Source organism: Lycorma delicatula, chromosome 6 (assembly GCF_047948215.1).
Source record: "Lycorma delicatula isolate Av1 chromosome 6, ASM4794821v1, whole genome shotgun sequence".
In the NCBI taxonomy this organism is placed as follows: Eukaryota; Metazoa; Arthropoda; class Insecta; order Hemiptera; family Fulgoridae; genus Lycorma; species Lycorma delicatula.
In genome coordinates, this window is record NC_134460.1 from 116,322,690 (window position 1) to 116,349,850 (window position 27,161).

Consider the following 27,161-nt stretch of genomic DNA (forward strand, 5'->3'; position numbering starts at 1 on the left):
CGAACCGAATTCAACTCAGAGCGGCTAGCAACACGCCAAGACGTCTAAGTAACTCAAGTTAAACTGCCCGTCTGATTTTATTAAACATAACCTCACCATCAACACTGCCAACATAACGATGTTATAACTACTTTACTCTCCTGTTAAGCATCATTCAATTAGGTGAGTATTTATGTTACATATTATCATTATAATTAGGTTATTTGTGTTTTATTATTTCTTAGCAGCAACAACACAAAAAACAAAACTTTATGTTCAGAGGATAAAGGTTAAAATTCACTCGTCTTATCTAAAAAAAAATAAGGGTTATGTTACAAAATTGCTTAGACTTTATTTCAAATAGTTTATTTAATTGAACGAGGTCACTCTCATTGGTAAGTAGAAGTTCAGTTAGATTAAAATTTGCGAGTCATTTTATACAACATTAAAATCAAATTTATTTATAATCATTGACATTATTTAAACAGTCCTAAATTACTCCCAAGAAAATTTTTAATCGGATCTATTATTTATTTTTAACAGGTTTACAGTTGTATTTTATTAAATAAATAGCATCTACGAGCTGTAGATTATTGTTTAAAAGTGTAGTTCTTTATTGTAATGATTTTTTACAAGATATTTACAAAAAAATGTACTTTTCCTTTTTGCTTAAATTTATTCTTTACAACTTTTGCTGATATACTATTTGCAGTTATCTATTTAAGTATCTGATCAGATACTTTTAAATGATATGGTTTTTTTTAAAATGATATGGAAGGTGAAACTGCAAATGTAACTGGCATTTAAGATATTGTGGCAAACAAGATACCGTTTTACAATTACTTTGCTGTTATAAATAACTCACTCTCCATATTAAGTACACCCTTAAAAGCTAGTGAATAGTGAGCAATTACTTATCGGTGTCAAATTTTTTCATACTGACATATGTTAACGATAGAATAAGTGAAGATCAAATAAATTAAGTGTCAGAAATGCAAAACAAACCATAAACTAAGCTTAATAGTTGTCAGACTCAGAATCAAATGTTGAAGTTGATTGACCCTTTTTGTAAAGTGATTCTTCATTGCAAATGACTAATAGCACAGAACAAGTGTTGTAGTCTAACTGTATTTCCGTTTAAATATAAATTCAACAAAGCGTCCAATTAGATGTTTATCATTGCCATAACTTTTTATTTTATCCCTAACGTCTGTCCAAAAAATTCTAACCTTTCTCCACAGAACAGTAACCTTAGCCCTAACCTCACAAAACTGATTGCTAATTGACTAGAGTACTGATAACGTGGTACAGATAGACTTTGCATGGATCACCCACTGTCCAACTGTGCTTTCCAACATTTAGTTCATGTCTTTCCCTGGTCCTAAGCACATCTACTATAGTATATTAAAATATGAAAAAAATGTAATCAGGTAGTTGCTCAGAATTGCCAAAAGCCACTAGCAAGTTGTAGTTTTGTCACTTTCAAAACTAAAAACAGAATTTACAAGATCATAAACAAAGACATGCTGACCAATGCAGCATCAAGGAGTGTACAGTTTACACTTCAGTGATTGCACAAATTACTGTATTACATAGACTGGGCACACATTCATTCATATATATAAATAACATTTACATTGTCTCTACAACTTTTGCAAAACACTTAATACAAATATAACATGCAAATTTATTCATATTATTTAAAAGTAATATATCAAAATATCTGATCTACATAGTATTTACATATGCACATACCCCCACATTCATACTAGACTTCATATAAAAAATTATATAATATTTGAACAAACACAGCATAGATCACATATTATCAGTCAACCACATACCAAAGAGATTTCCTAACCTTTTTCAGACAAATGCTATTAATAACAGATCAATGGTTCTGTGTTTATTACACTGAAGAAGACATTGCATAATTAGTTCCAAAAGAGACCTTAGAAAATTAAGTTTTATATAATCTGAAACTAAACTCATTTTCAAATATTCTGATGTTTTTTTCATATAACAATAATTTTTAATAATTGAATTTTTATTTACTAATTAAAATTAAAATTTGTTTAAAAAAATTAACAATTTTTTAAAACTTGATATTTTTAGATTATGATTCATCTCAAGTTCTAAAACTGATTTGAAATTTTAATTGCGTGTGGCAGTAACTTGTACAACAGCTTTTGCTTAATCAGAATATTTAAACCTGATCGTAGAAGATATCACTTGTCCATAATACAAAAAAATCGAGTTGAAATGTTTGCCAAAATTACAAGCCATTTGTAAAATAAAAAATTTCTGTTTCATTATTATAACCCAAATTGTATGAATAGTGTTTTCCTTTATTTTGTACCTTTTACATTTTAAATAAATTGTTCAGGTAAGAAAAATGTTGGGCAGAGTATCATTTATGAGGCAAATCGCCAAAAACTTGCCTCCTGTTAGAAATTTTTCAGCTGGAGTTGATAAATGGGTTGATCTAACTTCTAATGAAAACACTGGTGAGCATTTTATTTTTACTATAATGTATATTTATGTAATCTAATAATGTTATAGCTGAATAATTACATATTAATTATTTTCTATATTTTAATTATACATTAAATATTTACATTTTTTATCTAAAACACTTATTATTTACCTTTAGTGGTTATTTTTTTATAGTTTCTAATTACATAAAATATTGTTTGATGAATGTATGGTATATATGATTTTAATGAGTAAATTTGTTTGTATGTGATGCTATGATGCTACTACTATTTTTTTTGTTCTTGGTAAGGTCTTAAATAGTAATCTACCTTTATTTTTCAAATTAGACCCCTTTTAGGTCGGTCATCTTTTTGTTATTCTGGACCCTATTCTTTATTCTTCATCACTTTATTAATAAAAATAATGAAGATATTGGGTATTCTAATACCCAAGAAATGTTTGTTGACTTCTGCTTCAACATTACCTAATAGCCACTGGTATAGCGATGTAGTAATTTCGTTATTGAAATGGCAGATCTACCTGTAGATTTTTCCAAATACTCCTTCCTATCCTTGGTTTTTAATAACAGACTAACTTGTGGCTGAGGCGTTTATTGTATAAAGCTTGGAATGATTACTCTTACTGTAATCAAAATCTCATAGATACTACTGATATACCACTACTGATATTAAGATATTATTTTTTTATTTAAACAGTACTAGTACTGTTCAATTAACTGTTTATGAGAAAGTGTTCATTTAAATTTTCAAATTAATAATTGGTGCTATTTTTAAGTAGTCCAAAATAATATTAATACCACTTAAAAATGTTTTGATTGGAAATAATATTAATTATACTTAATAACAGTTTGTGTATGTTTTTTTATAGGTATTAGTACTCTGACATTTCAACGCCCTCCAGTTAATAGTCTTAACCTGGAATTTGTACAGCAGATAATGGAAGCTTTTACTCAGTTAGAGAAAAGTAAATGTCGAGGTTTAATAATAACTTCGGTAATTGCATATTTAATTTTTAATAACATTTATCATAAGTTTTTTCATTAATAACTAGTCTATTAAATCGGTATTTAATGAGCATGTATCTGATTGATTCTTGATTATTACACACAATACGTTTGGGGTGATTATTAAAGCTATTTTATCTTGCTAATGCACAGATATTAGTTTAAAAAATATGTTTATGTTAAAAAAAATCATTTCTTTATCAGTACATACGCTTTATGTCTTAGCTAATGTATCATTGGAGCTATGTAAGACTTGGTGGAACCACCCCTCAGACTAATTAATAGATCTTAATACATTACATACTGTTGATGAATTAATCATGAACACTTGATTAGTTTTTTAATTTTTCATTACAAAATAGAGGAAGCAGTATAAGAAAGATAGTCATGTCAGTGATATTTTCAGTACTAGTTTGTGGCAACTTTTATTTATCAACAGATAGCTCATGCTGAGAGATGGCATCTAGTGCTCTTTGTAATGGAATTATAAGTACAAAACTCAGAATAAAGATTTTACCCTTACCAGACACTTGAAAGTAAGTTACATATAGTCAACTCTCATGCTAACAGAAGATATTTTTACATTCGTTAGACTTTTTTATTTCATTTTACTGCTTTCATTAAGATCTCAATTTCATCAGAATATTATTTATAAGAATTAATTAATTATAAATAATCTAAATTATTAAAATTGTTGAGGCATGTTTACTGATTAATACTTTTAATTATTAATCATTGATGCAAAATAATTAATTCTATTATTGAGGCGGTCTACATAGAAAGGGCTCATGCCAAAAGTGAGTTTTGAGAAAATAGGTTTGAAGTTTTTACAATAGTAAAACATGTGTAAGATATCAAAAAATAAGGCTGAACACTGAATTGGTATCAAAAGCTATTCAATTAAAAGCTTTATTTTAGTTATAAGACCTTTTTACAAAGAACAATAATTTATGTTTTGTATATATAATTAAATTAACTTAGGTAAACTACCTTATTATTTTGAATATTATATTTTTTAATAATTGTAAATATAGTTAATATAAATACTTTTAATATTACTCTCTTACAACTTGATTTCTTTGTATGAATAAAATTATGTAAGTTAGTTTTACTTAGGCTTATTTAGAAGAAAGAAGGTTTAACTATTATCTAAGTATTGAATAATAGTTGTAATACATTGAAAATAAACTTTTATTTATAAATAATAAACATTAAAAAAGAAATAAGCATCACTTATGTAGTTATAATTTCATTTTGGAAATTAATGTCCTCATCAGACAAGAAGCGGTAAACACTATTAACTTCATCTACCTTTTTTTGGTTTATTTTGGGATGAGGAGATTTAACATTAAATCTCAGGACTTTCTGTTTCCATTCCATATTCTGCATGGCTCACAGTTTTCAGTATAAGTGAATACTTATGTGAATACTTATTATGTGAACACATAATAGCACCATTACATAGATACTTAGTTATCAACATTTCATTATTTTGAAAGGAACTTTCAAGAGTCTCTTTCAAGATAAGGGTTTCTTGAAAAAATATGGATTTAAAAATGAATCCCATTCTTGAAGAAAATGACTGTCCATTACTACATCAAAGGGTCCAGGTATTTTTCTACACGTTACCATAGCAATTAGATATGGTTTTAGATTTCCTATTACTTCAGCTTTTTTTATGTATTTACTCATCAAACCAAAGTTTCTATCACATTGAGAGAAGCTGTAAGTAAACAGGAAGTATTTGTAAAATATTTAAATTTAACACTTTAGCAAACCACGATGAGAATCTTGTGAGTTGAAGTTTCTGTTCTGCCTTCCCATTGCAACAACTTGTTCCCATTGTTTTCAACGTGTTTGAAGTTTAGGAAATTTACTTAAATGTTTTTTTAAACAGTCATAGAAAAGAGACTACAGAATTTGGATTTTTCTTTCAATCGCATTCTGTAAAAGTGTAGGAGTGTAACTGGATTCATCATTAAATATGAGAATGTTAAAACAGTAAAGCCAACTCATTCTTTTGTAAAATTGAGAATTAACATTTAACTTAGGAATCGGGAAATTTTGTGAGTGGTCAAAACTCTATAACTAGGTATGATGTCTTTTTACTTTCTAACTAGGTCTTGTACTTTTTTTATGTAGTGGTCATGCATTTCTTTACTTTCCTTTTATGGACCTCAAACAAAAGCTTACATGGGTCATTAGGTTCACTTTTAAGTTTATTCTTGCACTCTTCACAAAAGTTACGTCTGTTTTAGGTTTACATACAGCAAAGGAAAACTTTGCTTTGAAATACTCACAATATGCCTTGCATTCCATTTTTAGAGATTTTTTGTTTTATTCTTTGTAAAACTCTTTGAACAAACTTTGTAGTACTTTTATATTAGGGAGTGTATTATCAAAGTACAATTATTGCTTTTCGACTTGCATTAATAACTTTTGTCATGAGGGATACTTTCAGAGTGAGCTCTCATTCATTTAGTGTTATCATCTGAAACGTTTCTGGGCTTATTTTTGGGTTTACCCCTTTTTTTCAAAAGATTCATTAAGCAAAATATTTTGTTGAATTACACGAAGGTGTTTTGTAGAAATTTGAAACAAGTTTAAGAACAACTTTCGACATACTTCAATATTTTTACCGTTTAAAGATACATTGTAAGTCCAAATGTGTTCTCTAGGCTTTTTTTGATTAACAGTTGTTCTGTTTACGTTTTGTGGCCAATTCCATACAATTAGATAACTTACTATCTTGAAGGCTTTTAGAAGAGCATTATAAAATAAATCAAATAATTCAGTTTGGTTATCAACATTTTCAGTTTTTCACAACATTTTAAACTTACAACATTCTGACATCAAATTATGTTTCTTAGAAATAACCTGTTTTCCCAACGAAAAAATGTATGGCTTACCTAGAACTTGTTGAGGCATACTGTTGAGGCATTAATCCCCAAGGACTCCTCTGTTTGGTGGTAGGTTACACACCTGTCTGTCTCAAGTGTGTTTTATACTGCAGCAATGTTTCCCTTAGTCATAGACAAAGGCAGTCGACCTGACCTTGGAGCACCCTCAAGGCCAAAGTTTCCTCTTTCAAACACTCTGGTACGACTTAAATATTGTTTTATGATGAGGACATTCTTCTCCAAGGACAAGAGTCATTACTTTTAAACGCTGGTTAGCACTTTATCTATGCACAAAATTGTTGCACAATATTGCCTGGTATTCAGTTTTTGACCTCAATGATATCACTACCTTTTTTCACTAACACAGCTAAAAGGCAAATGATACTGAGACAACTAGAGTGACATCAGTGCAAGTTGGGACCTATCTGAACACGTGCTATCTTGTCACCATCTATGATGAGCCATTTCATCATATTGCAAAACCTTTTCCTAGTGCTTTCATACATTATGAAAGTCCCATCAACATATCTAATCCATAATTTTATTTTATGAATATTAATAATACTGGTAGCTGTATTATATTTCCCATTTAAATGTACTTTATGCTATTTTAATGCAAACCATTGTTAGGTCTTTTCTTTGTAAATAATAGTTACCATTAAATATAGTTTTGATTTGTTATTAGTTTCAACAAAGTTATTATTTTATTAATGATTGATTTGTTTAGTAAATCTTGCTCTCTCTGCCTTTTGCTTAGTAAATTTTGTTTTATGTTTACATTTCCTTGTGTTTTTGTATATACTCTTACATATTTAATATCACAGAAAATAACAATTAAATTTTATTTTTAGTTTTTTTTATATTCACCTTTCTAATGTTTAAATATATTTTTAAGCTTTAGTGTTTTTTAATTATAGCTTATAAATTATAATTATAGTAAATCAAAATAATAAATGGCATTACATTTGTTCTACTTAAATTTTTTGGTACTTGTTTAATATCTCAATCCCCTACATCTTTTCTTGTAAAATAATTATTTTCATCATTCAGTATTATCATTAATGGAAAATAAAATATTTTTGATTTGAAAAGTAATTATGAAGTCAGTTTTGACATCCTATTAAGAATAATAATTTATATTTGGCGGTGTAACCAAGGGTCAGGCAATAAACATATGTACCTAAACATCAAGTCTTATTATTTCAACCCCAAACAATCTATTAATTTAGATAGTTCAAGAAAGCTGTGGCTTTCTTGTAATGTTGAGATAATAGACATGATCTTGTAGGTAACATGTCTATTATCTCAGTCCCCTTGTACAACGTACAACAAAATTGAATTTTAGTCAAGATAATAAGGCAAGTTCCAATTTTTCAATAAATATTTGCAAGTTTTAAATATTCATAGCAACTGTAAGATTACTTTCTAAAATGGTGTGAAAGACACACCGCTTTAACCATGCACAATTCACTCATTTTGTTTATTGCGTTTTAAACAGAACAGAACCAGTACTGTTATTAAATATGAAAAATCCCTCCTCCTATTTTATTCTCTTTTTCTTATTATTAATAAAATATATTAAATTTCAGTCCAGACCAAATGTATTCTCTGCTGGTTTGGATATAATGGAAATATACAAGCCAAAACCAGATCGTGTCAAAGCTTTTTGGACAATATTGCAAGATATGTGGATTAAATTATACTCTACAAAATTTCCAACTGTTGCTGTAATTAATGTAAGTGTATAATTTATTTATAGTGCTCTTTTATTCAGAGTTGTAAATTGTATCTGTATTGTATATGTGCTTATTGTGTATGTGAATGTTATTGTTTTTTATTAATCCAGTAATAGTATTTCTCTTATGAGAAATAATATGTATCTTTATTATAATAATCTATTCAATGGTAAGTTGTTTTATTACTTTGCTTAGATAATTTATTCATTAATATTACCTATTTATATACCAAGGCCGGAACAGATATGACTTTATTCATATGGATGTATCACATTTAAAGCATCTGAAGTACAAGAAACAGTAATCACAATTGTTTTTTGTGACAATAATATTTTTCTTTATATAAACAATTACTATAGTTAAACAGTGTGAAGGTTTCCTTGTAAGAACATCATTTTGATGGGGTAATTACAGTGGATCAATTCATTCCTCACTAGTTCCAGTAAGCCTAGCATAAATGGTTGGTTATTTTCAAAATTGACTGTTGATTCATATCAGGTTACGTACAACTACTATGGTTTTGGAAGTTGACATTTATACATATATAAAAAAAACCATAACTATAATAATATATGAAATCTGATAATCAAAATTTGATAGTACTGCAGGCAGTCCTGGCCACCTAAAATCTGTACTAACTGAAATATACTTTTAATTGATTTGACACTTCTATATCTGACCAAAGTTAAATAAAAAGCTTGAGACCTCCTAGTGTATTTGTAAATATACCATAATATTTATGAGTGTTGATCATACAGTGGGAACCCAAAATGTCAATACTATTAATAATCATTTATCACCCCAGTGGGAATGCTTCTTGCTTTGAATTACTGCAATAAAGAGTTCAGTTATGAAATATACATACTTTGCCACACTAATGCTACTGCTGGAAATGTATTGATCAAATAATCTAACATTTTATCCACATGGAATTGTTAATGTTTTGGCAGTAAATGTCAGCTTCCATATTACTTTTCCTGAGAGGGTATCATTTTGGTTTATAAAAGTAAATTAACTGGCAAAGAGAAACAGTATTTCAGTAATTTTTTATTAATATTTAGTAGAAAAGTAACATTTTAATACTTGCATAGTTAAAATTTTTCTAGAACACAAGAAATAGGCATTTAAAAAATGGCTTTGTAGAATTATTACATAGATTAAAAATGCAATTAATTTTGTTCAATTTAAAAATTAGTTTCAGCAGAAATAATTTTAAAAATTCATACAAATTAATTAGTCTGCCTTTTACAGAAATAGTGTTTTCAAATTCCATCCATAAATTACCTTCAGTTTAAAATATACTGTTACATTGACAAAAGGTTATAATTTTACTTTCAAAAACTGCATCTTTCCTCCATCAGAGTTCCCAGTGGTAGCTCTTTTAAACTGGTTAGGAAACATATTTAGTATGTAATCAATTCATCTATTTTATCTGTAATTTGTGTATTCATTTAATATGTTATTTTTGTCAAATTTAGTGTGTTGATAAATTTCATATAGTTTAGATGTTGAGATTTTGTTTTTAAAATTTGCATGTTGAAAAAATGATAAGTATTTTATCAGAACAAATAATTGTCATGAAATTTCATATGAAACTTGGAAAAACTGCTCCTGAAAGTTATCTTTTATTAAAAAAAGTATGTGGCAATGAATTTTTATCACATGTGCGCGTTTTTAGTAGTTTAAGTGTTTCCAATATGGTCAAGAAGACGTTGAAGGTGATGTTCGCCTTGGTCACCCTGTAAGTCAAAAACGCACAAAAATATTGAAAAAATTGGAAAAATCCAATCTGACCGTCGGTTAACTAACCATGTGATTGCTGAAACTGTAAGAATTGACAAAGAATGCGTAAGGCAAATTTTACATAATAATTTTAACATGCAAAAAATGTGAATGAAAATGGTGCCTAAAATTCTCAAAATCGAACAAAAAGAAAGAAAATGTTTGTTCTAACACTTTGAATGACATTGAAAATGACCCAAACTTCTTGGAAAGAGTGATAAATGTGATGAATCTGGGTTTATTACTTATGATCCAGAAACTAAGCATCAGTCCACGCATTGGAAGGCCGCAACTTCAGTAAGAGTTAAAAAAGCTTAAATGAGCAAACAAAATTCATAATGATGATGATTGTTTTTTTTTTCGATATTGATGGGATTGTGTACCTTCACTGACCTGAAGGTCAAACTATTAATCAACGTTACTACTACCTTGAGGTCCTTGGTCAACTCCATGAAAAAAAAAAAAAAAAGACTCGGATTGTGGAAGAACAAGTCATGGATTCTTCATCAGAGCAATGCATTGGCTCACACTGCATTGTCTGTCAAGACGTTTCTAGTCAAGTATAACATTGTTAGACCAACCATGTGACTTATTTGTTCCCCAATGTCAAATCTGTATTAAAAGAAACAAGATTTCAGACCGTTGAAGCTATGAAGGAAAAAGCAGCATGCATCATGAAAGAGCTCGCAGAAGAAGACTTCCAGCACTGTTTTGAACAATGGAAAATTCATATGGAGCATTGTAGGGATAGAGGAGGGGTGTATATTGAAGGGGATAAAAACTAAATATGTATAAATTTAAAATAAAATATTTTACAGCATTAGTCTCGTTATTTAATAGTCACACGTTATATCTGTTTATTTCAAACGATTATGTTTCTTGTCGCTTTGTACTTCTGGGCAAGTGTGTTTCTAGTACGTTAGTTGTAGTTAGTACAAAGAAGTATATACATTATATAGCTATAATGTATATACTTCTTTATCAGTAAATATTTTTGTTAGTTTGCTGTTTGATCTTTTATATTTTGTTATAGTTTTGAGTTCAACCTTCTTTCCTGAAATTGTTAATAATTTTTTATGATTGTTGATTTATCAACAATCATAAATTTAATTTATTTATATAATTTGATTTTTCATCAAAAAGGTAGGGGTTTAACATGTACATCATTTCTCTACATAATCACCTCCCTTGCTGATGCACTTGGTCAAACGATTCGAAAGCTTGTGTATCCTTCCAAGAAGAAGGTTTTTGGTTGATGCAAAGCCAATTGCATTGCTTCCTGCACATGTATGTCTGTGGAAGATCAACGACCTCGCACAGCAATCTTGAGCAGCCCAAACAGATAGAAATTAGGAGCAAAAAATCTGGACTGTAGGGAGGGTGTTCTTGTACCTAAGAATTCATTTTGTGGTGATTGTTTGAACATTGTGGTGAGCTGTGTATGGGAGGCGTTGTCATGTAACAATAACACTTTCGTCAACAATAGATCTTAACATTTGTTGCGAATTGCTGGCTTCAGTTTGTTTTCCAACATTTCACTGTAACTCACACTGTTGATCATAGTTCCATTTTCCATAAAGTCTTCCAATATAGGCCCTTTTGCGTTACCTGTTACTAGTAACAGGTTGATAGGTGTCGTACTCCCTTTTCATGTGTCACACACAGCCAGCTACTTTTAAATTTCTCGATCCATGTAAAAAACACTCTTAAGTGATAAACTCCCACACTTGATAGCACGTAAGAATTGAAAGTAATATACGTGGCCTTGAGTCTTGCTTAGTTCAGACGAATACTTAGAAATTTTTATTCCACTTCGAGCAGAGAAAAATTATTCAGAAATACAGCATCATTATAAAATGCACACAAAAGTAATTATCTTTTTTATCATTACTAATCTATTATAATATAATCTGTCTTTATTGACAGGCTATATTTAATATTAAATTAATTTAAAACACATTAAAGTAATAGTGAAACACTCTGCTCTCTCTATTATAACAGTGGTAGCATGTCTGCACTGATTTAAAATGTGTAAGGTACAATCCGTATGCTAGAAAATTGTTTCTTCTCATCCTCTAAAATAATAAATATTGATGAGGATGCTATTACTATTGATACACTAATAATCATTATGTTTTTTTATATTGCAGTAGTTTGTTTGTATCTCTTAGGGCCACAGTCCGGCAGGAGGTTGCCTCATAGCTATTAGTTGTGAATATAGAATTATGGCTGGATCAGAGTTTACTATTGGACTTAATGAGACAAAGCTTGGAATTGTTGCACCTAAATGGTAACATTAAATATCAAAAGAATTATTTTTATTGGATTATAAAAAATAGTCAATGTTATTGTGCGTAAAATTACTTTAGTAAGTTGTTATCTGTATTTTCCATCCACAAGTTATTCCCTGTGTTTTGCAGGTAACCCTAGTGCCCTACCCCCAAATATTTCCTTATTCTGTTCTTCTTTTGTTGTAGTTTGCTCTTCAAAATTTTTTCCTTCTAACAGTGTTCTTTGTGTTCTCTCCTTTTCAATTCATCCATCATCTTATTTATCTCTTCTTTACTTTACCATCCGTTTATTTTCTATATAGTTGCTCTTGTGTTTTCACATCAAGATCAGTGTAGTACTTCATTACTCTTCCATCTTTTTATACATCCTCATTATCTTTATTCCTTTGCCTATGTAAAATTATAACTTTTATAAAAACTTGATTAAATGTAATTTTACAATTTGTAATTTTATTAAATTTTCTGAAATAACATAGTTGTTATATACAAAAATAAGGGCTGATGAGTTATAAATAGCAATTGGCAACACTGACTGCAAGGTTCATGCATGCGCAGTAGCTTTAAGTGATCTGATCGGCATGTAACAACCACAGTGCCGTCAGTTTGTTATTTGCCTTTGCGAGACAGTGTGTTAAACTGGGTGCAGTAATAACAAATTCATCAGTTTGAGATTCAATCAGTGATAAAATTTCTAAACCCAAGAGGACAATGCTGCTGAAATTCACTGTCAATTTTGTGAAACATATCGGTCTATGACAATGAGTGAAGGAAAAATGAGGCATTGGTATCATGAGTTTAAGGAAAGCCATTCATATGTTTATGATCAGCAGAGAAGTGGCAGGCCTAGTGTCCAAACTGATGATCTCGATGAATATGTGAATGCAAAAGTGACAGAAAATCTTCACTTTATGAAGATCTGCATCTTTCTCTAGAATTTCCAGAAGTTTCAAAAACAACATTGTTGAGAATCATGACTGACACTCTAGATTATTGTAAACTAAATTATTGTAATGACAGTTTACAATAATGCACCCATCTGCATGATGGATGCCAAAAATGTTGATAAGTGCTCACAAAGATTACAACTTTCTTTCTTTTTCCTGTTTAGCCTCCGGTAACTACCGTTTAGATAATACTTCAGAGGATGATATGTATGGAGTGTAAATGAAATGTAGTCTTGTACATTCTCAGTTCGACCATTCCTGAGATGTGTGGTTAATTAAAACCCAACCACCAAAGAACACCGGCATCCATGATCTAGTATTCAAATCCGTGTAAAAATATCTGGCTTTACTAGGACTTGAACGCTGGAACTCTCGACTTCCAAATCAGCTGATTTGGGAAGACGTGTTCACCACTAGACCAACCCGGTGGTTCACAAAGATGACAGCTGCACGTGCTTTTCTCAACCTCTTTAACCACAAGGGAGACAAATCTTTTTTGCATCGTCACAGTGACAAAAGATGCATTTCATAAGCCAGTGCTGAGATGAAACAACAATCCATGCATTGGCATCATTCCAGTTCATCTAAACCAGAAAAATTCAAACAAGTCCAGTCTTGAAGGAAAGTCATGGCAACTGTATGTATTCTGGGACCAAAATGATCTGCTTTTGATTGATTTTATGGAACTGGAACATCCTTCACATCATAAGTCTATTGTGAAACATTTTCTAAACTGTGTCATGCCATTCAAAATCAATGACAGGGAATGGTGAGATCAGGAATTGTTTTCATGATAAACTCATGCTCACAAGATGGCTGCATGCACAACAGAAACAGTTCAGATGGGGGATTTTTGTTTATCCCCTTACAGCAATAATTCCCAAACTGTGCGCCCCAGGGAGCCACAGTCTCTTCACAGGGGTGCTGTGAAGTATTGTAAGAGCTTCATAATTAATTAGCCCAAGACATTTATAATTATTAATTTAATGTTAATGAAGTAAAAATATTAAGGAAGATACATGAGTTTTATTTTTTTTTATCTCCTACTTTCAAGTAGTCAAACGTTTACTCAGGGGAGGGCACCATGGAAAAATTTTAATTGAAAAATGGCACCGTGACTAGGAAAAGTTCAGGAACCACTACCTTACAGCATTGATCTCATGCTCAGTGACTACCAACTCTTCCAACTACACCCCAGAAACTTGTTTGCATCTCAGTGATTCAAGGAAAGAGTTGAAAACCTTAGTGCAAAAGTGGCTACAGTCCCAGGCAGCAGAATTTTATGCACTGGATTTGAAGAAGGTTGTTTCACGATATTAAAGTGTTTAGAAAAAAATGGTGATTATGTAGAAAAATAGAGTAAATATTTGAAATCATTAATAGATTTTTCATTTTTTAACTATTCTTATTTTGTTACCCATTGGTTCTTACTTTTGAACTGTAGCTTGTATAAAAAGTAAAAGTAACTTATATTTATATCTTTTATTATTTCATTTTATCAATAAAAATATGAATATTTTTAAGTGTGATTGCTATTATTTCAGATTATTTTTGGGAAAAATTCAATAGCAAGACCTGAAGAAGTTAGGAGTTTTCATTTTGATAATCTTCACTAATATTATAAAGAGGAAAGATTTGTTTGTTTGTTTGTATTGAATAGGCTCTGAAACTACTGGATCGATTTGAAAAATTCTTTTTCCATTAGAAGCCGACATTATCCCTGATGAACATAGGCTACTTTTTACCCCGTTATTTAAGCAACATATTTTAATTTTTCTATCTTTGTAATTCAGTAACTAGCAACTGTCCGTCGTCGTCGTGTCTCTCTTGACGCTCACGTCCCCACCACCACCTGCTTCTACTCCCTCGCCACGCCCACACCCCGCTCAGCTAGCTAGGCAGCAGCATGTGACCTAAGCGTCACTGCGGTGCGGGAGGGGAGTCAATGTCACAAAATAAAGTGCCACGCAGCTCATTCGCGCGGTCAACTCCCTACGCAGCAGTTGTGTGCGATATCGAATATTTTTTCTTGAAAATATTTTGAATTTTTTATAATTTTTTACACAACATGTAAGCAAATAATTTAGTATTAGTTGATGTAGTATTTAGTTTTTTTATCATTTCAAAATGCCCAAAAGATTAAGATCTCAACTTTCTAGAAATAGTTTACAGGCTAGGGCAATAAACATAATTTCAAGGGTATTTCATTAAAGATGAAAAAATTCATAAAATTATTCACAAAAGATGAAATATTCGGCAAAGTGAAATGTTACATGGCAAGTGTGGAGTGGCAGAAGCAGGGTTTACCTCACTGTCATTTGCTGTTTTGGCTAGAAAGAAAAATCCAGCCAGACTAAATTGATAGTGTCATAGTTGCAGAACTGCCCAACCAACAAAACGACCCGATATTGTACGATATCGTGACTAAAAATATGGTGCACGGTTCATGCGGAGAGCATAACTTAAAGTACCATGTATGAAAAACGGTATCTGCACAAAAAAGTAACCTCGACGTTTCGTCAACGATAACCAAACCGGAGAGGACGGATATCCAGTTTATCGTCGTCGTGACGCCGAAAATGGAGGCCAGAGCGCTACGCTAAATATCAGAGGAAGTACTTTCTATATAGATAATAGGTGGATTGTCCCTTATTCTCCATTATTGTGTAGGATGTTTAACGCGCACATAAATATTGAGTACTGCCACTCAGTTCAAGCCATCAAATACATTTGTAAATATATCAATAAAGGATCTGACCAAGCTACTTTTAGCGTCAAAGACCCAAACGATGAAGTGGAAAACTATGTGAATGGCCGGTACATAAGTACATCCGAAGCTGTTTGGCAAATTTTAGAATTTCCCATTCATGAGCGACATCCTACAGTCTTGCAGTTAGCTGTCCAATTAGAAAACGGCCAAAGGGTGTATTTTACCGCAGAAACGGCTGAACAAGTGGCCCAAAACCCTGAACGACTGCAACAAATATCTAATTTTTTTAAATGGGTACACCAACCGTGCGAAACCGGGCCGAGCAGCTATATTCAATAAATTAAGTGATTTCGACGCGGACGAAGTCGCGGGTTTCAGCTATGTATTATATAGTCGTCAATTTTTGCGAATCAATTTTCACAATGAAGTACTATTTGTAACGAGTGAATAAATCCCACGCGGACGAAGTCGCGGGCCACGGCTAGTGTAAAATAAAAATACTCTGTCGCAGTAAGCACATCAGAAGGGTTAATTTCCAGTTTTAGTTAAGGAAGAAAGTATTTTGCAGTGTTATAATGATTTTTGAAAACAATATTTCTCTGAGTATTTTTGCTAGCTTTTTGTTTTGTTTTTTGTTTTTTTGAAAAAAAAATTTTTTGTATTTTATGTTAAAATACAAGAAACCACCATTAGTATCATATGTTGTTTTGTAATATTCCAAGGAACTGTGTATTGTTCCAATAAATACATAATACCCATATATTTGTTTTTTTCTTCCTCCTTTTCACATAGTTGTTGAGTTATGACTGCATCATTTGCTTAATGCTGCTACTTGCCAACAATCCACTTTGATACTGTTACCCATAATCTGTGTGGTTTTAGAGCCATGCTCACAAAAAAGAAAAGGTTCAAATTGACCCAAAAAATTAAAATTCAAAACTGAGTTTTGGTCACCAATGCCTTTCCTTCATACCAAACAAATTTTGGATTGCTGCAGAACTAAAGTAATACAGTAAAAGTAGCTTGGACTTGGTGGTGCTTGTAAAAATCTCTTTTTTGACTTCAAACATGATATTTTCAATTAGAATCATTGTGAAACCAGCTCGCACCTGGCCTTGATGTTTTAGGACCATTGGGAAATTAGATTTTTAAGAGCACCATCAGGTGCTCATTTTGTACCCAAAAACCCAGTCTTTTTACTTCTAACTCTGGTTCATGTGAATCGATTTACTTGAAAATCAATACAGTTCTATTTCTACTATATTTATAACATTATATCAAATTTTATCAAAATCAGTTTAAAATTGCTGCCAGTAGAATGAAAAAAAGCTGAAAATATACCCAAAAACCCTTTTTTTGTCTCTAACTCTGATTCCTGTAAACCAATTTACTAGAAAATGATTCTAGTCCCAATAGGTTTACATTACTCCACCAAGTTTTGTCAAAATAAGTTAAGATTTGCATTTAGTAGAGCAGACAAAAAATCTTATACATCCATACTTATATAAAGATTGGATCGTGTTCATGAGACAGTAAAATGAAAGGTGGTCCCCCCTCTACTCCTTACAAAATCTGACCGGTGTAATAGTGATTTCTACAAATTCTTTAGAAATCCACTAAATGATTTTTAAAGGTAATATAATTTATATAGTGGAAATGGATTTTTGTTATTAGCAATGTAAAACTCATCCATAAAGTTAAAATATATATATTAAACCTGGCTAACTAATTGTGACAGTTTGAAAAAAATTTAAGAGATAAATTATAACTGCAGCCTGCAGCTACTTTTATTACATAGGACTTTCTGGACCTACTGAAATATATTCTAATGAGAATATAAATCTGCCATTGGAATTTACTTACTAGTCCACTTCAACATATTTAATCTTATTTTAACGCTTTTATTGTCTTATAAACCAGTTCTATTACTTTGTAGGGGAAAAAACCTTTATGAATAAACTATTCAGAATTTAAATCCTTATTTCACCTTTTTCTATTTATTTGACTAATAATTACTGCTCTGTTGGACCTGAATATGGTTTTATATCAGCCATTTATCTAAAAGGGTTTAGATTTAAATCTCAGTTGGGCTAACGTTTCATTTGCTAAAAAAGATTAAATTTTTCTTCCCATCACAACAAAAAACTAATATTAATTGGGCACAGCCTGTTTTTACTAAATGAATCAATCCATTCACTTACTTTGACAAGTATGAATTCATTTTACCTTCATCTTTTCTGATGAGTCATGTTCACTGCTGTAATGAACATTTTAGTTGGACAAATTTAACTCTCAATTAATTTTAAATGAGTGATTGCAATTAAAATAGTTGCAAATACTGTCACTAGAAGTTGCATGAATAATTCAAATGATACTGGAATTCTTTGTGTTTTATAGCAATTTTGATGTAGTGAAGAGTAAATTATGATATCCAATAACTACTTCCATTAAGTACTATAGTATTTTATTTAATTGTTAATGTATTTAAATTGAAATACTTTATAGAATAATTTGGCTGACTTATTTTATTACAGCAAATGTTCATTAGTTTATATTGGTTAGAACGTACAATAACATTTTATACATAGGACAAATAGACTCACATATTTTACTGTTTGATTACGATAATAGTACTTTATATACATTTGTATGTGATTTTATCAATATTTATTTTATCAAACTTATCCATCAGAATATATTTTATCTCAAAAAGGTATGGAAAATTATCTATTAGACAGCAGAATTAATGTTAACAATTCAGTATTAATTTTTATAACAGTGGCTTAAAATTAGTACAACTATAAAAAAAGAATGTTTTTAGTTATTTCTTCAGAAAAAACCACATACATTTTTTTAAAATTATTTTTCTCATGATTAAAATTAAGAAATGAACAGATTAATTTATGAAATAAAATTTAAAGAAAAAACCAAGTTGGTAACTAAGTTGCATTATCAGCACATATTTTTAATAAAATTGTAATAGGGTCAGGATAAAATTAAAAAACTATCCAAATCTGTCTTCACCTGTGCCAGAAGCAATCTTAGATCTACTCCTATCAGGTAGTGAAGATTCTGTGGAAAGATCATCTTTTGGATCTCAATAATTTGGTTCAATAATAGGTGTTATTTTGCCATTTAAGCAAAAATATTTTGTTGCAAAACAAAAAATTTTTCTGAATGTAACTCAAATACAAAGAAAAGATATGTTTTTGCTCAGATTAATGTCTCAAATCAGCTTGACAGAATTTCTCTGCAATTTGAATCACTTGTTTGTAATTGCAGATTTATCTTTCATTTAATTTCAATATTTATTTTATTTTTACAATTTTTCTTTATTATTTTTTATTCCTGACTGGTTTTCTACTTCTGTCTTGATTAGTTTTTCTTCTGTTTTGGACACAATTTATTGTATGTTACCCCTTGTTTTTAATACTGTGAAAAATTTGTTTTTTTCTTCTTTTTTGTCCTTTCTAGCGTTTCTCCAAAATTTTGTTACTTTTTACATATTTCACTACAATATCGTATATCTGTTGCTATTTTTTTTTTGCCCAATAAAATTTATCTTTAAGTGGTTGTTCATCCCTTTAAACTACTACTGTTTAGTTAACACTACCACTTTTATTAGGAATGAATAATGTGTTTGTAAGTCTCCCATTTTCTATGATATATAACATGTGGTGTGCTGTATTTTATATTTAATTTTTATTAAAAAGTTTCAATGAACTCCTTCTAGATGTATTTGTTTATTTAAAATATGATGGTTATTATTTAATTCAATTAAACATTAGGTTTCAGGATTCTATGAGGAATGTAATTGGTATACGACAGACAGAAATGGCACTTACAACAGGTAAATTATTTACAGCTGATGAAGCATTAAAAATTGGATTAGTTGATGAGGTTGTGAATTCTAAAGATGAAGCAATCAGCAGAGCAGAAATATTCTTAGGACAATTCAAAGGAATATCAGGTTTTTATGTTTTTAACATTAATAAAATTTAATTGTAACTATTTTTTCTCGCTTTAATAATTATTTATTAAAATTTAGAAAGTGTATACTTATTAATGAATCATTATAATCAGTCTCTGAGGCCTTCAGTTTGCAATTATGCTTTCAGTGGACTTCTTTGAAGCTTTTATTTAGCTTTAATTCAACTTAATGAATCTCTAAAGGAGAAAATTGCATGATGTAAGATCACACAATATTAATAGTGAATTTACTATATTATTGTGCGAGATGAGTTGCTGATTAAATTTCTGCTGCAACAAGTGGATTGTTTCATGCAATGTGTTGCAGATGGTGTCATCTTGCCGGAAGCACATGTCATCCAAATGAGGTCACTAAAAATCTGATATCTGATAGTCATTGCATTTCCAGCCTATTTCCAAAATAGAAAAACCTAATCATTCCACTAGTATGAAATCTGTGTAAAATTGTCACTCACTGGAAATGTATAAGCCATTGCTGTCCAAAGAATTTTTTATTAATATAAACCCACCAGGTTGGTCTAATGGTGAACATATCTTCTTCACAAATCAGCTGATTTCAAAGTCAAGAGTTCCAACGTGCAAATCCTAGTAAAGACAATTACTTTTATACGGATTTGAATACTAGATCGTTGATACCAGTCTTCTTTGGTGGTTGGGTTTCAATTAACCACACATCTCAGGAACAGTCGACCTGAGACTGTACAAGACTATACTTCATTTACACTCATACATATCATCCTCATTCATCCTTTGAAGCAATACCTGACGGTGATTCCCAGAGGCTAAGCAGGAGAAAAAAAAGGTCACTAATATAACAATTTTGTTTGTTGACACACTCATGAAGATGGAAATGTTCTTCATCACTAAAAATGATTCTCCTAGCAAAATTGCTTTCCACTTGTTGATTCTCCAGTATTTAATCTACAAATGTCTATTTCAAATAGTCACATTCCTTCAGTTCTTGGGTTAGCTAAACCTTTAATGATTGCAGATGCAATTCTTTCATTAAAACCCACTGCATTGTGCTGTTTGAAAAGTCCATTTGCAGTGACCGATGGAACCTGATATTTCAGGATACTATCTCATTATTGCTTACAACAAAAGAGTTTTTGGCAAAACAGCCGATATGATATTAGTGTCTTTTTTGTTGTCTCAATCAGTCTTTGATGTACATGTGATATATCTCTGTGATAACCTCTTTACAGATTATATCATTAAATTTATTATTTACTAATATTATTGGTATATTCATAATATAGCATTTCTCTTGCTCTTATTGTGATAATTTTCATTTTGATAAATTATAAATGCGTTTGTGATTGTGATTATCAACTATTGTAAATTTAAATTTAACCAAAATAACACCATTTTGGTTTGAAGAGTCATAATAAAATATTAAGCTTATCAACATTATTGTATTTATTATGCATATAGAGTTTCCAGTGTAAAACATAGTATTATCTTGGAGCTGCTGCTCCTTCAAAAAGGCAAAATGATTTTTCAAGATAGAAGAATAGTTAGTTAATCAGATTAATGTTTTATGCACACACATATTTGTCATACAATTCAGTAATTAGTACATTAAAAATTCTAACTTTGGCATGCATTTATGTATATGAGGCATGTTTTTAAAGTAAATTCTATTTTGAATATGCCACATATACACAATGTAAACAAATGCCATTTTCATAGCTCAGTTATTTCAATCAATAGTCAGTTCTTAACAATAGTTCAGTCATTTTGTTAGTTGTTTATATTCATCCATTTATAATGAGTGCTACAATTCATGATCCCACCAAATGCAATGAAGTACAAAGAATAATCTAACTTTTGATGGCAAAAAGATTCTGAAATTCATAGCAAATTTGTGGTGTTTATGTGCCATATATTATGATTCTAAAAAGATAATAATGCCGTTCATTTCGAAAAGGGTAAACAAACATTCAAGATGAAGAACCTAGCAGCTGGGTGTCAGTAACAATGGGTGATTTGATTGAAAAAGTTGATAAAAAATTTGAGAAAAAGGGTGCTTCACCTAGTACAGTTGTTTGTGATCTGTCATTATCTTTGATTTATGAAGTTTTAACTAAAACATTGTATGCCAGATAGCTGTTAAATATGTTAATAGACTTGCACATGGAAAAATTTTTTGCTGCAGCACATGAATTTTTGCAGCATTAGGAAAATGAAAGTAATGAATTGTTTGATCACATTGTTACTAGAGTTGGACCTTCTTTCTTTTTCCTGTTTAGTCTCTGGTAATTACCTTTCAGATAATACTTTAGATGATGAATGAGGGTGATATGTATGAGTGTAAATGAAGTGTAGTCTTGTACGGTCTCAGTTCGACCATTCCTGAGATTTGTGGTTAATTGAAACCCAACCACCAAAGAACACTGGTATGCACGATCTAGTACTCAAATCCGTATAAAAATAACTGACTTTACTAGGACTTGAACGCTGGAACTCTCGACTTCCAAATCAGTTGATTTGGGAAGACACGTTCACCACTAGACCAACCCGGTGGGTTACTAGAGTTGAACCTGGATTTTTTTATTCGAACATCAAGACCAGCAGCAGTTAATGCAACGGCAACATTCATCACCTCCTAGACTAAAGAAGTTCTAACAAGAACATTCAGTAAAGAAGGTTATGCTACTGTTTTTGATTGTTGACTTTTACTGTATCACAAAACTATTGTGAAAGCCAATATATATATTGGATTAAAAAATCTTGGAAGTGCTCTAAAAAAAAAACAGCATGGGATGCAATCCTGCAAGAATTTGTATTTACTTGACAATACCTGGCCACACACAGCAAATCAAACAGTGAAGCAATTAGAAAAATTTCATTGGAAAATCTTCTATCATCTCCCATATAGCCCTGACCTAGCTCCCAAAAATTTTTTTTTTGTTCAACACAGTAGTTTGTATCACCAAAGTACAACAAATTGTGTATGTGGATGACTGAAAATTGAAAAATTATGTTACTGTGTAGTTAAAGTCACTGGCAATGAAATTTCTTGAAATGGGAATGAAGAAGCTAGTGAAGTGGTATGAAAGCTGTGTTAAGTTAGAGGCAGTTATAAAGAAAAGTAGTAAATAAATGTTGTTTTATTTGTATGTAATAAAGTTTGTACATATTTTTCTGTTTTGTTTTTATTCAAAACAGACCTTACTTTAAAAACTTTCCTTATATTATGAATATTGTACATTTTCTTATAAGAAATAGTAATCTATTTCTATAAAATCACAATACCCACCTCCATTACACCAGACATCTCATGTAGCACAACTTAAATATTTTGCTTATGGTGAAGGACTGAAAGAAAACTAGATTTTCTGCATGTTCATTTAACTTGTACAAAAAATGTCTGTGATGATATTTCTGTTACATTTCCTATATGATATTTTTGTTTTATTTCAGCTATGGCACGTGCAATGACAAAATTAAATGTTCGGGAAGATACGTTTAATTGGTTAATAAAAAATAAAGAATTAGATTTAAAAATTTTTCTTGATGTTGTTAATCAACCTAAGGTTCAACAAGGATTAGAACTGTACCTACAGTCATTGAAAAAAAAATAGTATAGTATAAAATAATGTTTTATCATCTTAATTGAAATTGTGTGGTTTGCTAGATTAATATAGATAATGCAGTTTTTAAGTTTAAATTCATGATAAAATATCAATGCAACATACACCCAAATTATATAAATATAGTTTATATAATTTAGATATGTGTTGGATAGTACTAATAAGTGATAAATTTTGCATTGTTCCAAAGTAAAGGCAAACAAGTGTTACTTTACCATCATCAGTTCATCAATATTTTCTTAAAATAACCACTCTATTGAGCGATTCTAATTAACATTACATTTTAGCTTCATAACAGTGTTACTGAACTTTGCATTTTATATTAATTTTAATAATATGTGTTTGTTATTTTATGTTATTTGTTATTATTTTAATTTATTTAATTTTATTTTTTTAATTCGTATTTACAACATGTATAGTTCAGTTCATTAATATGAAATAGACACTGTAAAAATTATATTCGTAGAAATCAGGATGCTTAAGTTATAAAATTTATGTTATTATGCTTAAAAATGTAATGGAAGATAAAATCTTAAATCTTGTTTACCTAAATTAGAAAAATAATTAACATAATGTGCATTAAATTTATTTACTGGTTATTTATTCATACTCTACCAAACTGAATTCGCCCATGTGTGGTTACAATTCACGATAGTAGTACGAAAGTAAATTATAGTCTTTTATAAAAAAACTCTTTATTCACCAACTATAGGTCCACCAAACCTGAAATCTGATTTCCAGGAACCAGTAGAGAATTATCACAATGTTTTGAATTACCTTAATCCCTCTTTGGAGCTTCCTCCACCTATTTATTTAAACATAAATAGTATTACTGTAAGAGGCTAATCTTAAAAACTATTTACCTATGCTTACACCTTAAAAAAAGCTTACATGTGTGCATGGAGATGAGTAATACATAATAAAACAAAGTGATAAGAAACCTTTTACAGTATATTTATAATATTAAAATAAATTATAGTAAACAAAAAGTCTGCACAAAACTCAAATTTTGTCCCATTAATTTCTAAGCATAGATTGATGCTGTTAAATACTCTGCCTGTTCAAATTAATCATTCTGTCACAAATTTATGATAATAATGTCTTTGCTTAAAGCTCCTTTTTTGTCTAAATTCTAGTGATAAATTTCATGACAGCATACTTGTTTTGAAAAAGGATTGACAATTCAAAACTTAGTTATTTTTTTTTTTTGAAAAATCTGTTCATCATAAAATATTTGTGTACATAATTTTCTAATATCAAATACTTGAAGTTTATTGTAAATAGTATCAGTATCAGTCGGTCTATTCAAACTTTGCCCAGCTTTCATGACAGACCTAACTCTTATAGCTGGTTCAAGCAGTTTTCGGGGCTTTAATTTTCTACATCCTAACTAATAATTCAATAGTTCAGACATCTTTATTTGTAGCAAGAGAAATATGGGATGAGCTTTATGTTACTGTTAAGAATTACTCCCTAGTAAAATATTCATTCTCCTTTATAGTTGACTGAAAGATACATCGATGTTGATTAATTATCTCAATATCGATCATCCTAGGATGCAACTCCATACAACTTGTCCTTTTAATATCAATGAAAGATAATTTTGGTCAAACTTTTTCTTAATTAATTTATAATAGTCCTAGATTTATTTATTTATTTAATATTTGATGATTTTTAATTAATAAAAATAAATATTGCTTTCCTAAGAACTTAATTATGTAGGCAATGGAAAATTTTTCTTTAATTTGAATTTTATGAGCTAAGTTGTAAAATGTTTCTGTTACACTAATCTTGTATCAATTTAATTATTGTAGATTTACCTCTTCATATGAATATTTTAGCCTGTTAAATTTTATAACTTCTTTTAATCTTATTTTGACACATTTTTTGTATACAGGTAGTTATTTGTTATATACTATATCATAAATAATATGTTAGCTTATTATTTTTATTTTTTTTACATGATAGCATATTTAATTCACTTATACAGGGTTTAATTGTTTTGACAGCAACTATAACCGATGTTTATCTAAACTTTGTCAGATGATTATTTATACTCAAGTTAATTTTTAATAATGTTCTGAAATTCCTCCAAATGTGATATAAAATGATATAAACTGTAATGTAAAATAAATCTAAAAGTATGTAAATGTAATGTAAAGATTGTGATGTTTATTTGAGCAGCAAATAAATGAAATGAAATAAAAATAATGTTTAAATCAAACTCAGTAGAACAATACACCTCAGGAATTATGTTCTTCAAGAGCTGTATTATAGGTGGTCAGTTTCTATTATTCAGTAGTATATACTAATAACTAATGATTTCATTGTGAAAATTAAAGTGCATTCTACCCTGTTTATATACCAGCACTTTATTCTGAATTACAAGGATTACTCTATGTGATTTATGTCCAGAGAAAGGAGATCTTCATCTTCATCTAACTAAACCGTTTGTTGTATAGCTGGCCACAGTCCACTCTTAGTCAGTTCAGAATATTTGCAGCATTAGGAGTGCTCAGAGCTTGGATGGCCAGCAGGACTGGCCACTTACCTGTCATTGCCATCTTGACTACTCTGTCCCAACAGCTCGAGATTGTTTTTCATTCATTCCTAAATATTAACAAATGGCATTTAATTTTAAAAAAAAAACAACGCCAATATCTTATATAATTTCTTTTATTGACACACAAAAAGTAGCCTAACATAGTTCTGATTAATTTTTACTTTACTGATTATAACATTATATAATATTTAAAAAGAAACTTTGTAGTATAAAAAACTGTCCAGCACATTTGTTTAACTTACTGTGGTTTATTTTGGCTGTGGTTTATTTTTCAGAATGGTATTTTTCAAAGCGTTCACCCATGTGTAGTCCAGGATGTTTCTAACAGGTATTGCAAAAAAAAATGTTCATTTTCTTTCTCCTACAGGTCTTCTGTCACTGCAAACAGCGCAGTCTTTTGTTTTTCTTCCATCCAGTGGATATGGCAGGTGTAATTTGCCGTTCAACCTTTCATCCTGTTCTACATTTGATGGCCTCTCACATTTATTTGCATTCCTTACACGTCCCACTAATTCTGTAACTAAAACTTTTCTACATTTTTTTTGTTTTACTTTTTTTCTCCTGACTTATGTTGTACAGTATAAATGAATTTACCATCGCATTCTCTAGAAGCCAGAAGAATACCTTCCTCCACCATTTATGAAGTGTTACATAACATTGTAATACTTCTTCTCTAGAACTGCCAATTTTATAATAAAAAAAAAGAGTAATAATTTTTATACAGATGTTTACATGTTTACAAAATAAAACATGTTTTACATTGTGTTACATGAATTATGTGTATACTGAACAGAAACTATAGAACTATAAATCATGCAATTTTTTGTTTTTCTTATTTTTTAGAAATATCTATTACTTTGAAAAAGTTTTGAAGTTACTTGAAGTTTATTGTTTTATGCACAATTTTGTTAAATTATTATAAAATAAAGGCCACCTTTACATGTACACTTGAAAGTGTTGTAAATTTATGAAATAGAAAAATTCAAAAAATGTGAAAGTATTAAATACTTAAAAATATTTTTTATAATCTGTGGTGATTTTTTTAGTATCTATACTTCACAATTCATTACATTTTTATAATGTTTGGTTATGAACCCCTATGACTTATGCAAATTTATTATATTATACATTTATATTTAGATTATAAATTTGTTTATATATTTAATAATAT

The 27,161-nt window shown here is 30.0% G+C and overlaps 1 protein-coding gene across 2 annotated transcripts; it reads left to right on the forward strand.

Moving 5' to 3' along the window:
- Positions 1 to 30: 30 nt before the first annotated feature.
- Positions 31 to 25,638, forward strand: LOC142326137 (enoyl-CoA delta isomerase 1, mitochondrial-like). Of its 2 annotated transcripts, none has more exons than XM_075368341.1 (7): positions 31 to 162; positions 2,366 to 2,486; positions 3,343 to 3,467; positions 7,968 to 8,114; positions 12,068 to 12,186; positions 19,630 to 19,811; positions 23,258 to 25,638. In XM_075368341.1, exons 2-7 carry the CDS (start codon positions 2,375 to 2,377, stop codon positions 23,416 to 23,418), a joined length of 846 nt encoding a protein of 281 aa, XP_075224456.1. In that variant the 5' UTR covers positions 31 to 162; positions 2,366 to 2,374; the 3' UTR covers positions 23,419 to 25,638. The 2 variants fall into 2 exon arrangements, with proteins under 2 accessions (XP_075224456.1, XP_075224455.1); XM_075368340.1 differs by lacking the exon at positions 31 to 162 and adding an exon at positions 245 to 374.
- The last annotated feature ends 1,523 nt before the right edge of the window (positions 25,639 to 27,161 follow it).

Excerpts from the sequence above, each read along its gene's own strand:
- LOC142326137 (XM_075368341.1), top strand. The coding sequence starts at position 2,375 with ATGTTGGGCAGAGTATCATTTATGAGGCAAATCGCCAAAAACTTGCCT. Across the intron at positions 2,487-3,342 it reads AACTTCTAATGAAAACACTG|GTATTAGTACTCTGACATTT; the intron begins GTGAGCATTTTA and ends GTTTTTTTATAG. Across the intron at positions 12,187-19,629 it reads GGAATTGTTGCACCTAAATG|GTTTCAGGATTCTATGAGGA; the intron begins GTAACATTAAAT and ends ATTAAACATTAG.